The sequence below is a fragment of the Drosophila pseudoobscura genome, chromosome 3, assembly GCF_009870125.1.
Source record: "Drosophila pseudoobscura strain MV-25-SWS-2005 chromosome 3, UCI_Dpse_MV25, whole genome shotgun sequence".
In the NCBI taxonomy this organism is placed as follows: Eukaryota; Metazoa; Arthropoda; class Insecta; order Diptera; family Drosophilidae; genus Drosophila; species Drosophila pseudoobscura.
This window is the reverse complement of record NC_046680.1, coordinates 7,628,801-7,640,599: the sequence shown is the minus strand read 5'-3', so window position 1 is coordinate 7,640,599 and position 11,799 is coordinate 7,628,801. Positions and strand designations below refer to the sequence as shown.

Below are 11,799 nucleotides of genomic sequence, written 5' to 3'. Positions count from 1 at the left end.
AAAATACTGAGTGGCAACCCATCGGGGAAAAACACAGCTGAGAGAACAGCTGATAAGCGCGGCCCCAGCGCAAAGTATTTGCACTTAGCCAGTGCCTAATTAGAAAAGATTAGTTTAGTTAAATTATACACACGCTTCGGCCCAGAATACCTACAAGTGAGTGAGCAGGTAGTCCATAAGTACAGGAAGTGCGTGTTCGGGACAACAGGCGATGCGAGCAACACGTCGCCCGCTGATGTAACCAGAAGTCGGCGTTTGAAATAGGTGCTTTGATTGGTAGAGCATCGCCATAAAGGATGCCTGGTTGCCGGAGTCAAAGCAAGGAGAGGAGACCCCAGTCCTAGAAATTGGGTCCTCCACCTTTAGGTGGTCTAACAATTTCATTTCGAGTTGATACTGTTTCATAACGTGCCCCCAAAATAATTCCTATCGCCCAGTTTATGGCCACACGTGTGCTGTGAGTTTAACCTTTGACTGGTCGCGGCGGAGGTGGCCTGATGCGCCAATTGTAGCGATGACTCAAGTGGGAAGAGCAATTAGCTAAGTGTATATGCACAGTGGAAAAAATTTCGGTTCCATACATTTCACGCTGAGTAATTACTTTTGTTTATACACTTCCAAAGTTTGAGGGCTAAAAATAAACCCACAAAGCCGCAAACTGCCTTCTTGCTGCCCCTCTACTGCATAAACAGTGCATCCATTTCCATAGCATTGCCCAACGCCGGTGTACCTTGACCGCGACGGGTGATCCTTAGTTTTGAGGAATACAATACAACTGACTACTTATTGGGAAATGGCTTTGTTCCGTCTGCAGTGGCTTATCAGGGGGCGCGCACCGGGGCCGCTTTGATCTTATCCCCCATCGCAACAGTACAATAAGCAACGACAGAACCCGCTCCTCCCCCAGCCCCCAGCCCGTACTTATGGTTTCTACTGGCTATATCTCTATGCGATAAATGATAAATATATCCGTAATTATGCACGATCGGGTATTTGTTCCCCCAAAAAGCTTTCAGCAGTTGGCATTGACTTACAATACCGCTCCGAGTGCCCCCAAGCACTCGATGGGCACTCATATGGCAGTGGAGCGCCTTGATCGCCGTCAGTCGGCAGAGAGATTCGTTCGAGTGAGCTTCGCGTTTGGCGCTTCAGCAAACAGAAAACAGAGAGAATATCCAAAATACGCAAGACAAAGCCACACGAAAAAGTGAAAACATAGAAAAGTTCGATTTCTGTGCCAGCAGGTGCTAACAATAACGGTAAACATGTCAATCAATTTTTTTTGGTTTCGGCTGCCCATCACTCTGTTATCAGTTATACAATAGAGAGCGGAGAGCGTGTGCGAGGGAGAGAGAGAGCCATGTGTGGATATGACCTACATACATAGGAGAAGACGTCGCGACGACGCTCCTCTAACCTGTCCTACAGCATCATCAGCGCCCCTTCTGTTTGTCCCTTTGGTGGAAATAACTTGGGCTTGTCTTAGCTCCGACTTACATTTCTGTGATGCGTGCATTTTGGCTGTGGCTTACTTTGCTTTTGGTTTGGCTTAGTGTTCTCTTTTACAAAGTTTTGGCTGTGCGAGGGGAAACTTTCTCCACCTGATTACTACTGTGTCTCTCTCACTCTCTGCCTGTCTGTTCATTCACATTCAAACCAGGGAAATCATCAGTTTTGGCCCCACTGTTGCGCAGCCGCCGCTGCTGGTTTCGTCTCCGACTTTGATGACTTCTTCAGCCACTGCTCCGAGCAGTCGGCACACACACGTCTGTCGCAGCTCGAGCGTGCAACAAGTTGGCTGTGCCCTCGTCCAATTTGTAAGTCGCAGCGCATTAAAATAATTCGAAACCGTTTACACCGCATTGCGCAGAATATCCATTCGAGTGGTGAAAGTTTTCCAAAACAGTGGCAATGGGAATGGAAATTGGATCGGTGGATAGGAGTTCACCATTAGATTTCAGTCACTAATTCTCTCCCGTTTCCTATTACTTGCAGAGCTCAGGAAAAACAAAAGAAAACCAATAAATATAACAATATGGCAACAAACTGGCCCGAAAACGTTGGGATACGCGCCATAGAGGTGCTCTTCCCCTCACAGTATGTGGACCAAACCGAGCTGGAACAGTTTGATGGCGCCTCCGCGGGCAAATACACAATCGGCCTGGGCCAGGCAAAGATGGGGTTCTGCTCGGACCGGGAGGATGTCAACTCCCTGTGTTTGACGGTTGTGAGTCGGCTGCTTGAACGGCATCATATCAAGCACACGGAGATCGGACGGCTCGAGGTCGGCACTGAGACGATCGTGGACAAGTCCAAGTCGGTGAAGTCGGTGCTAATGCAGCTGTTTGCGGACAGCGGCAACACCGACATTGAGGGTATCGACACCACAAACGCCTGCTACGGCGGCACGGCGGCGCTCTTCAATGCCATCAACTGGATCGAATCGTCCAGCTGGGACGGGCGCTATGCCCTGGCCGTTTGTGCGGACATTGCTGTTTATGCCAAGGGCGCAGCGCGCCCCACTGGCGGCGCTGGCGCCGTCGCCATGCTGGTGGGACCAAATGCACCACTGGTCTTCGAGCGAGGCCTGCGGGCCACGCACATGGAGCATGCCTATGACTTTTACAAGCCAGACCTCAGCTCCGAGTACCCCACGGTGGACGGCAAGCTCTCAATCCAGTGCTACCTGTCTGCCCTAGACACCTGCTATCGCTTGTACCGCCAGAAGTTTGAGAAGCAGCAGGCAAAAACACAAGGCGGGAAAGTGGGGCTCGACAACTTCGATGCCATTCTGTTCCACACGCCGTTCTGCAAGCTGGTACAGAAGTCGGTGGGCCGCCTGAGTTTCAACGACTTTCTGCTGACCAGCGAGGGGAAACGCGCCGAGCAGTTCGTCGGACTGGAGCGCTTCAACAATGCCACCCTCGAGGGCACCTACTTCGACCGCGACGTGGAGAAGGCCTTCCTCACGCAATCGGCCGACGTGTTCGAGGCCAAGACCAAGAAGACGCTGTTGCTGGCCAACCAGGTGGGCAACATGTACACACCCTCCGTCTACTCGGGCCTCGTCTCCCTGCTGATCGGCGTTCCGGCGGCGGATCTAGTTGGCAAGCGCATCGGTGTCTTCTCGTACGGCTCTGGGCTGGCAGCCTCCATGTACTCGATCAGTGTGACTCAGGATGCCGCAGCCTTTGAGAAGTTTGTAGCACAGCTGGACTACGTGCTGCCGCTGCTCAACTCACGCGAGAAGGTTGCGCCCGAGCAGTTCTCAGAGCTGATGGAGGTGCGCGAGAAGAACAACCATGCGGCTCCCTACACGCCGACGGGCAGCGTGGGCGTCCTATTCCCCGGCACGTACTACCTGAAGGATGTGGACTCGCTGCATCGGCGAACATACGAGCGCACCCCAACCATCAGCAATGGAGTGCACTAGCCCATACCCTCTGGCCCTCACTGGTTTGGTTACTACTCCGCCTCTGGAGCTACCCAACTTGACAATAACTTTCGACTTAGCCTCTGTATCTGTATCTATAGTTGGTTACTATTTACGCTCGTACCGGAGCGTGCTGGGTGTATTTTTCTTTACCTCTTAGGAACGTTTTAACATTTGGATTCTAATTGAACTTATAGTCTTTGGCCAATCACAGATCGTACATACATATATATTATTTATACAACGCCTGAAAATTAACATTTCATTAAGTCGGGCCTTATTTATGCCACACAAGCACGCCAGCGAATTCTTCTTTTTAACTAGTATCGGTACTAAAATCCATGCCTATAAATGTACAACAGAATACTAATCCACGTGTGAAGCAGACGCATGCACACACGAAATTGTTTTGAAACAATAAAAATGCAGGAAATCTACTTCGTTACAACGAAGTTTATATACACTTGCACTTCGACGACCAGTAAAATATTATTTATTTACTTTGCAACTGATATATGCATACATATGTATATGAAATGATTCATTTTTGTGGATACCATAAAAAATATATAAATTAATGCAAATTATTCGACTTCCTACCGACAGTATCTGGCGAATTGATATTTTAGTGTATAGCATGTTAAATGCGCCCAGAACAACAGCGTATTAGAACGCAGTAGCGCATCTTTTTAATGGTATTAATCAATTAACAAATGTAAACTCTATAATGGAATATCAATGTAGAAAAGGCAAAGGGTGGTTGTGCACCCTTTTATGGTTTCATACCTGATTTTCATTATCAAAATTAATTTAATTCTCTTCTTCCATCGCAAAGAAAATAAGCATTTTTGAAAACATTGGTATAAGAGCATATTGGAAGCAGCTGGATGGCAGATATGGCTCAGCAATTGAATGATTTGCATATCATCAAAGGGCCAGAGGCAAACCCGTTCAGAGTGCTGTAAACTTATAGAAAGTTACACCTGTTGGAAGGGAAGACAAGAAGACCAAGAGATTAAAAGCGTTTGCGGATGAGCAGTTTATACAGATACTTGCCATTCGGATTAACGCGCGTGATAAACTGGTTGGCTGGGCGGAAGACGCCCAAGTGATTTTTGTCATCGTAGAGGTCCTGTACATCGTAGCCTGCGGTATTGTGTAGTTCGAGCTCCTTGAGTGTGAATACGATTCTGTAGGGAGCACCATCAGCGCGTCGGCTGACAAAGGCCACGGCATAAGAGTGCTGGTTATTGCTGACCACCGGCGTGATGGGTCTGCTCCAGACTTCGATCTGATTTTTTGACAGGATACGACGGCCCTGGATGCCCAACTCATCTTGATCCACAGCAATCACTTTACTGGAAGACAAGGGATTAGCTATTACATCTTCAAATCCTCGAAGGCTGAACAAACCGATTCTGCAGAATATCCTTGATTTCTGGACGCACCACGGCCAAATCGTTGGACATGATCAGCGGCGCTGCCATAACGGACCAAATGGCCATTTGCAGCTTACTTTGATCGTAGCTCAGTCCGTAGTTGCCCAGCAGTAGCATATCGGGATCGTTCCAGTGGCCTGGCCCAGCATGTGGTTGGATCCTATCCTGGTTCTTGCCAAAGTAGTCCATAATCTGTGCCACAGACTCGAGCGAATCGTCGATGTCGTCCCAGTTGCGCCACAGGTTGCAGTGCTGCTTCAAGGACGTATAGTCGGGCATTTCTCCAGCATCCTCCTGGTAGGCGGGCCAGCTGCAGGAATAGACCATCGGGCGGCCAGTCGCGTTGAGCAGACGTCCGAACTCTGGGTATCCCACGGCCATATCGCTGATGTTGGCATAGCAGCCATCCAGCTTGACATAGTCAACGTCCCAGTCGGCAAAGGTCTGGGCATCCAGTTGCATGTGCTTTATGACTCCAGGAAAACCAGCGCAGGTGTTCGTGCCGTAGTCCTGGTACAAGCCGAACTTCAGTCCAATATTGTGTATATGATCTGCAAGAGGATTCAGTCCGTTGGGGAATCGCTTCTTGTCTGCAACTAATTTCTTGGTCTTGTTGTCGCGGTTCTTCTCCAGCCAGCAGTCATCGATGATGATGTACTCGTAGCCAGCATCGGCATAGCCCTCGGACACCAGCAAATCCGCATGCCGCCGGAACAGCTCCTCACTGATAAAGAGGCCGGTGGTGGCAGTTAGTAAAATGTATGTGTAACGGTAATCTAAGCTTCTTTTCGTTCTACCTTATGCACTCGTTTGGATACAGCTTACAATCTGTTAGGCAGCGGAAACTGAATGTAAAAAGTCTGAATTATAAAGCCAATTTCATGGGAAGATCATTCACTTACCGCTCCCAGGACATCCAGCCCATTGGTGGCCTGCAAATAAACACTATAGAATGAGAAGAATGGAAGAGAAAACCGCGATGGCTTACGTGAGTGCCAGTCCATTGTCGAGTCCCATTCCGCCGTGCAGCAGCAGCAGAAGGAGAAAAGTCCCCAAAAAGACGCTCGACGCTATGTACATTCTGAATTATGTGCGATGAATAAGTCCTGGCCTGTGGTAAAAATTCACGAATTTATAGATTTTTGTGTGCACTGGGTGGGTGTTGGGGCACTCTAGATAACATTGTTTGCCCAGAAACCTACTTGTGCGGGAACAGAAGGTGGGATACACACAAACGCGGCAAGTGGCTAATTGCTTTCGGAATACTCCACTCAACTGATTGCACCTACCTCCTACTAGCGTGGAACAAACGAAACTCAGCAGGCAGGCAGGCGGCAGCGAGGCTCTTATCAACATTAAGTACGAGAACGATTGACTTGCAGCGGCCCCAAGTTCACAGCGCGATCCAGCTTATCACAAAAGAGCCCGAACAGCAGCTCCTTATATGCTTTGTTGTTTAATTGTGTGCTGTTTGCCACCTAAACTGTGCGACACAACACGGGAATATGTCTCCAGAATGTGGATTGGATTCTCCACACACATGCAGCATACATGTATGCTATTTTGCCGAGTGTGAAGTGCATTCCCACTGCACTCCCGTCATTGTAATTAAATTCTTGACCTAAATGTCGCCTTATCAATGCGCCTCCACTTGCAGATACACAAGTTAACAAGTTAAAGCATTCTTGTTAATCATGTTTGTTTTCTTTTTGACTTTGATGCACCGTTAATGCTGTAGTGGTTCGGAGATTTGAATATACGCGGATCATACGCGATTCGTCTTGAGCCAAAGATTTGCGGCTAAAAAATACCATAGATCAAGCAGCATTTTCCAGCACTAGACTCCAAAATTTAATAGCACTAACAAATCTGGCGTGTTTCGTTTGACTACGAGAATTTAATTTAATTTTGATTTTGCGTTTCAACTAAAATGGCATTCCAGTTGCCTACAACCACAAGTGCACCTGCAGCTGCAGGTTCGTTCTCGTTCGGCATGAATGCTCAAGCGCCAACAGCAGGCGCGGCCGCTGCGCCCGCTGCAAAGCCAGCATTTTCTTTTGGCGGCCCAGCCGGTACCAACATTGGCGGAGGAGATGCTGATAGCGGAAAGGCTCAGGCTCCGCCACCATTTAGCGGATTTGGTTTACCTGGAGCATCCACGGCGCCAGCCCTCTCGCTATCGGCGCCATTGGGCGGATCTAACACAGGCGTAACGTCAACTGCAGCCCCGGCGGCCGCCACAGCTGCAGCGCCAACCTTCGGAACGGGCTTCATGGCCCAGCCCACGGCAGCTCCAACACAGGCGACCTCCGCTCCCAATACGGGACTGATTGGTGGACCAGCAATCGGTTTGACGACAACGCCAAAGAGCACAGCCGCACCAACAGCCGCTGTTGTGGCTCCTCTCACTGGAGTGGTGGCGCCTGCTGTAGGCACCGGCGGGGCATTTGCCAATTTAACAACTGAAACGAAGACGACGGATTCGTCGGCAGTTTCGAATGCTTCGCAATTGTCGTACAACCAACTGGAGGAGCATATCAACAAGTGGACCCTGGAGTTTGAGGAGCAGGAAAAAATATTCACCGAGCAGGCAACGCAGATCAACGCCTGGGACAAGTTACTGATCAGCAACAACCATAAAATTATCGAATTGAATGATGCCGTGAAGAAGGTGAAGAATGATCAGCAGGTGCTGGACCAGGAGCTCGAGTTTATCGCCACCCAGCACAAGGAGCTGGAGGAGAGTCTAGCGCCGCTGGAGAAGGAGTTCGTCGCCCTGCCAAGGGTCGACATGGAGCGCAACCAGACCTTCCTTATGGTGGAAAATCTGGACACCCAGCTGAAGCGGATGTCCGAGGACCTGAAGGAGATCATCGACAACCTGAACGAGACCAGCAAGGGCCAGGACAACACAGACCCGATTATACAAATCGGCAAAATCCTCAATGCCCATATGAGCTCGCTGCAGTGGATCGAGTCGCAATCGAACAACATCTGCAAGAAGCTGGACGACATTGGGAAGATCCACGACACCCAAAAGCGCGACGTCTTTCGTCCCCCTTTGAACTGAAGTCTACTTTTTAAATTAAATAAATGATCGCTATAACTATATACAAAGCTATATACTTTCAGAACAATATGGGGGTAAAAGTGTACTCGTAAAATGTTGAAAATAACATTGTTTATGGCTAATAGCCTTTGAAGTATTTAAGTCTAAAGAGGGGCACTTTCTTGCCCTTGGTGGCAAAGGCCAGGAAGCTGCTTTGCGGTGAGAAAGCCATTGTATTTACGAAGGAAACGTTATCGTTCTGGTCCGGGAAGTTCGAGTAGACGGTGGCGCTCGGAAAGTGGGCCAGCTTCACGGCATTCGGTGCCAGGTTGGAGCTCAGGGCCAGCAGCTCCGAGGAGTGATTGAATTTAAGGTCCGTGATGGCCGTGCGCAGATTCATGAAGCGCTTCTCGGGCGTCGGTGTTTTGGATGCGAAGATACTCTCGTAGTCGTAGACGTTGACAACACCCTCGTTGCTGCCGGTGGCCAGGAGGCGTTGATTGGGGGCCAGCTGTACGCACTGTCCGTTGATGCAGCCGTCGTCAATGAAGTAGTGCTCGATGATGTTCTGTCGCAGCGACAGAATGTTTATATTGCAGCTGGAGCCGCAGCACAGCACACGTTTGGAGTCGGCCGTCCAGGCCAGTCCTCGCACGGCACCCTCTTGCTTGAAACTGTGCAACAGCTCGTTGGTGTTGGCAGTCAACAGGTGGACGGCCCCGAACTTGCCAGCCACCGCGATGTACTTTCCGCAGGGCGAAACCTCAAATCGATGCATTGAGCGTATGTCGCCCGGCAGGTACAGCTTGGACTCCTTGGCCTCAAGCAGATCATAGGCGTAGAAGTGCGATCGGACTGATCCGAAGAAGGCTTTGGTGCCGCATGGTGCGATGCGGGAACAGAGCAGGGGATAGTTCTTGAAGCGCATGCTGTGAAGCTTCTCGTTCTTTTGTCCGTCGACCGTGTAGATGGTGGCCAAGCTGTTCTCGCCAGCCACCAGTGCCGCCGTGCTTGTGGGATGGAACTGCACGCTGGTGACGAACCCTTCGCAGTAAGTGGCCCGGTTCAGATCCTTAACACGCTTAAAGTTTAGTGTCTTCGGACGCAGCTCGCGTTTCTTGGCCTTGTGATCGATAAAGCCAACTGTTTTAAGAAGCTCTTCATCCGATGAGGAGCCAGAGTCCTCGTTCTGCTGCTTTTCCGCCCATTTCGGCTGGTTCAAGGTGTGCTGGAAGCGCGCCGTCAGATACTCTTTGTATGACTTATCCTTGCGCAAGTGTGTCAGAGGTCCAGTGTACCTCGTGGGACGCTTAACATCGCCCAGCTGTATATCGTCGTCGTCCGAGTCTGTCCAGGCCGCCTTCCTTTTGCTTGAGGACTGCTCCGCATCGTTTTTACCATCAGCAGTGTCTTCGTCATCGCTGTGGTTCCACTTCTTGCCCACGGACTTGGCTAGGTTCGACAAAAACTTCTGCTTATCGCCGAAAATCACCTTTTCCATAGGTACTTCCACATATGAAGTCTCAGGGACCGCTGCCTTCTTTCTGTTCTCTCTGGCGGCAGGCTGACGGTTTCCATTCTTGGCATAGACGGCCATAAGGTCTTTGAGCTCCTCCAGGCCATCGCTGGACTCATCTGAACTCATTTTGGCAGCTTTAAGCAAAGTAAATAATTAACACTCAAAATGTTTGCAAATTACACACGTGTGGCGCGATCAGTGTGACCGCCATTGATAAAAATATACCGTCTGACACTTAGAAATATACCGAAACATACCATCTCATTTGAAAAATATACCGTAAATATACTGACGAATTCAAGTTCTATTTTACATATTCCTCGTTTTTGATCTTCCGTGGAATATTATTAGCTATATAGAACATTTAGCCATGCCCACATAGTTTTATCCCATTGATACCATAACCATACTGTATGGTTAGTGATACAGCTATATACAGAAATACCAGAAGCGATAGTATCGATAGGCAAGACTCTCTAGTGTGGCCAAATCATGAAAAATAGTTTGTTAGGCGGCAGTTTTGAAGGCTGATAGCTATAAACTATCAAAGTGTGCTTTATCACTTGAAATTAATTAGGAAAAACATTTTGATATTGTTCAGACATGGCTATACACAGTCGACAGTTGATAAAGAACACATACTTATGTGTTAATTATAGAGGCTATAAAAGATATGAAAAAAAAACATACAACCGATTGATTATGATAGATAAACTCCATAGATTGTACAAAATTGTATTATTGATATACATAAAATATGATAAATAATATATTCAACGAATTTTTTTACGAATATTGTCGACTCCAGTGCATTTGTTCAAGTGTCGCGTAAAATTGGCTTCCAGTTTGTACAGCATTCCGCATTTCTCACACAAAAATCGAGTCTCCGACTTAGCTGCTGTGCGTATCTCCTCTTCGGCTCGGATCTTTGTGGTGCAATCATTGCAGGCATAGCGACGACGTATTTTTCCAAACTCAAACTCGACGGAAAAAGGCTGCTTGCAGAAAATACACGTGTATACTTTTTTTATGGTAGCCGGGGTCTTCAGATCGAACTTTCCAGTCGGCTCTTGAGCGATGCAGCTTTTCTTGGGTCCCTCTAGTCCGGATTCCACCGCAGTGCCGATGCGCTTATCACAGATTTTGAAATGTGGTTTGTCCTCCAGTGACTTCCGGTCCGCATGCAACTCGCTGCGGCGCTTGCAGAAACGAGCGTGCACGATATAGGGTCCTTTGTGCTTAAACTTGTTGCCACAGTATGAGCAGTGAAACAACGGATCTTCGGTGACGTTTTCCTGGATCGGGATATACGGCGATACATGCACGGTGGTAACGATTCCATTTTTCTCCTCGTTGGATAGCATTACGTCCATTTGAATTTCCATGATTCCCGAAAAACGCTTTGCAATCGTGTGTGTTGCAAAAAGAAGAAAGTAGAAGCAAACGAAATTGGAAAGTAGAAAGTATCGCATCACTGAGTGTTGACAAAGAAAGAAAGTACTCAAAAGTGCATTCCAGGGCTAGACGAAAAGTACTCACTCGTTTTGCTGTCGGCTTTCCGGCCCTTATCAGCCATCACCCTTGCTTGTGGTAATTCTCAGATCCTTGCTTTATGGCACGCGTAATTCGAGTCAAAATATGCAATTAAACAAAAACGTCTTGACTATAAAAATATTTGCATAACTTGGGCAAACAAATGTCGAAGCACGTCGTCGTCGTCAGAAGACGAACAAGAAGAAGACAATGCTAAGTTGTTGTTGAACTTGTCATTATACTCACACACACACACACACACACACACACACACACAAACAGGAATACACGAGGAGGCAGCAGCAGGAGTTTTGCTTGCCCCTTGTCAGGGCGGCTCTCGTGCTAAAGTGTAGATTAATAGCCTGGGTGGGTGGTTGTCTGGGGGAGTGTTCTCTCTGGCAGAAATCAGCGCTCGTAAAATTTACGTAAAATTCATTAAGCGCAACAAAAGACGCTGACGCTGGTGCTGGTGCTGGGGCTGGGGCTGGGTGCTTTCGAACACAGAAAAACAGGTTGCCACCGAGCTAGCACAGGCACACAATCGTTTAGAGACAAAGCCTTGCATAGTTGATAAGGCGCGTGGGGCTCCGTGCCCTGAGGAGGGGGGCGTGGTCTGACGGCGATGCCTGGTGATGGCTTGTGGTCCCGTAAGTGTCTGCTGGCAAGTCAAGCAGTGCGTCAAGCCCCACTGAAAGCAACAAATTTTTGTCATTTGAAAGTATGCGAAGCTTTTGTGGCGCTATTGTTGCACCACACCATCATCATCATCCCCAAGATACTACTCACCCCCTCACGCTCTCCTGCCTGGGCTTCACTGCTGTGCAGC

The 11,799-nt window shown here is 48.6% G+C and overlaps 5 protein-coding genes across 10 annotated transcripts; 2 read left to right on the top strand and 3 right to left on the bottom strand.

Annotated features, from left to right (window-relative positions):
- The first annotated feature begins 36 nt into the window (after positions 1-36).
- Hmgs (hydroxymethylglutaryl-CoA synthase) lies at positions 37-3,920 on the top strand. 4 transcript variants are annotated; one of them, XM_033378460.1, is made up of 3 exons: positions 53-156; positions 1,661-1,817; positions 1,996-3,920. In XM_033378460.1, exon 3 carries the CDS (start codon positions 2,036-2,038, stop codon positions 3,431-3,433), a length of 1,398 nt encoding a protein of 465 aa, XP_033234351.1. In that variant the 5' UTR covers positions 53-156; positions 1,661-1,817; positions 1,996-2,035; the 3' UTR covers positions 3,434-3,920. The 4 variants fall into 4 exon arrangements, with proteins under 4 accessions (XP_015039367.2, XP_033234351.1, XP_033234350.1 ...); XM_033378459.1 differs by lacking the exon at positions 53-156 and adding an exon at positions 1,075-1,259; XM_015183881.2 differs by lacking the exon at positions 1,661-1,817 and having other exon boundaries at positions 37-156.
- Positions 3,921-4,066: 146 nt separating this feature from the next.
- On the bottom strand, positions 4,067-6,618 carry LOC4803800 (alpha-N-acetylgalactosaminidase). 2 transcript variants are annotated; one of them, XM_015183879.2, is made up of 7 exons: positions 6,075-6,618; positions 5,861-5,983; positions 5,775-5,804; positions 5,670-5,717; positions 4,847-5,596; positions 4,490-4,791; positions 4,067-4,416 (listed from the first exon to the last, which is right to left on the bottom strand). In XM_015183879.2, exons 2-7 carry the CDS (start codon positions 5,950-5,952, stop codon positions 4,385-4,387), a joined length of 1,254 nt encoding a protein of 417 aa, XP_015039365.2. In that variant the 5' UTR covers positions 5,953-5,983; positions 6,075-6,618; the 3' UTR covers positions 4,067-4,384. The 2 variants fall into 2 exon arrangements, with proteins under 2 accessions (XP_015039365.2, XP_001360458.3); XM_001360421.4 differs by having other exon boundaries at positions 6,162-6,618.
- Positions 6,619-6,709: 91 nt separating this feature from the next.
- On the top strand, positions 6,710-7,993 carry Nup62 (Nucleoporin 62kD). Its single transcript, XM_001360420.4, has one exon. The coding sequence runs from the start codon at positions 6,803-6,805 to the stop codon at positions 7,940-7,942; it is 1,140 nt and encodes a 379-aa protein (XP_001360457.2). The 5' UTR covers positions 6,710-6,802; the 3' UTR covers positions 7,943-7,993.
- On the bottom strand, positions 7,986-9,669 carry wcd (U3 small nucleolar RNA-associated protein 18 homolog wicked). Its single transcript, XM_001360419.4, has one exon. The coding sequence runs from the start codon at positions 9,564-9,566 to the stop codon at positions 8,061-8,063; it is 1,506 nt and encodes a 501-aa protein (XP_001360456.1). The 5' UTR covers positions 9,567-9,669; the 3' UTR covers positions 7,986-8,060.
- A 490-nt stretch (positions 9,670-10,159) lies between these two features.
- On the bottom strand, positions 10,160-11,433 carry LOC6898250 (zinc finger protein 616). 2 transcript variants are annotated; one of them, XM_015183878.2, is made up of 2 exons: positions 10,980-11,433; positions 10,160-10,914 (listed from the first exon to the last, which is right to left on the bottom strand). In XM_015183878.2, exons 1-2 carry the CDS (start codon positions 11,014-11,016, stop codon positions 10,214-10,216), a joined length of 738 nt encoding a protein of 245 aa, XP_015039364.2. In that variant the 5' UTR covers positions 11,017-11,433; the 3' UTR covers positions 10,160-10,213. The 2 variants fall into 2 exon arrangements, with proteins under 2 accessions (XP_015039364.2, XP_002138316.2); XM_002138280.3 differs by having other exon boundaries at positions 10,160-10,840; positions 10,980-11,421.
- Positions 11,434-11,799: the final 366 nt, after the last annotated feature.

What these genes read in the sequence shown, in the direction of transcription:
- LOC4803800 (XM_015183879.2), bottom strand. Translation starts at nt 5,952, where the DNA reads ATGTACATAGCGTCGAGCGTCTTTTTGGGGACTTTTCTCCTTCTGCTG. An exon ending in GACAATGGACTGGCACTCAC is followed by an intron (nt 5,805 to 5,860) that starts GTAAGCCATCGC and finishes GTTTATTTGCAG; the next exon opens with GCCACCAATGGGCTGGATGT. An exon ending in GGCTGGATGTCCTGGGAGCG is followed by an intron (nt 5,718 to 5,774) that starts GTAAGTGAATGA and finishes TTTTACATTCAG; the next exon opens with TTTCCGCTGCCTAACAGATT.
- Hmgs (XM_015183881.2), top strand. Translation starts at nt 2,036, where the DNA reads ATGGCAACAAACTGGCCCGAAAACGTTGGGATACGCGCCATAGAGGTG.
- Nup62 (XM_001360420.4), top strand. Translation starts at nt 6,803, where the DNA reads ATGGCATTCCAGTTGCCTACAACCACAAGTGCACCTGCAGCTGCAGGT.
- LOC6898250 (XM_015183878.2), bottom strand. Translation starts at nt 11,016, where the DNA reads ATGGCTGATAAGGGCCGGAAAGCCGACAGCAAAACGA. An exon ending in GAAAGCCGACAGCAAAACGA is followed by an intron (nt 10,915 to 10,979) that starts GTGAGTACTTTT and finishes GTCAACACTCAG; the next exon opens with TGATGCGATACTTTCTACTT.
- wcd (XM_001360419.4), bottom strand. Translation starts at nt 9,566, where the DNA reads ATGAGTTCAGATGAGTCCAGCGATGGCCTGGAGGAGCTCAAAGACCTT.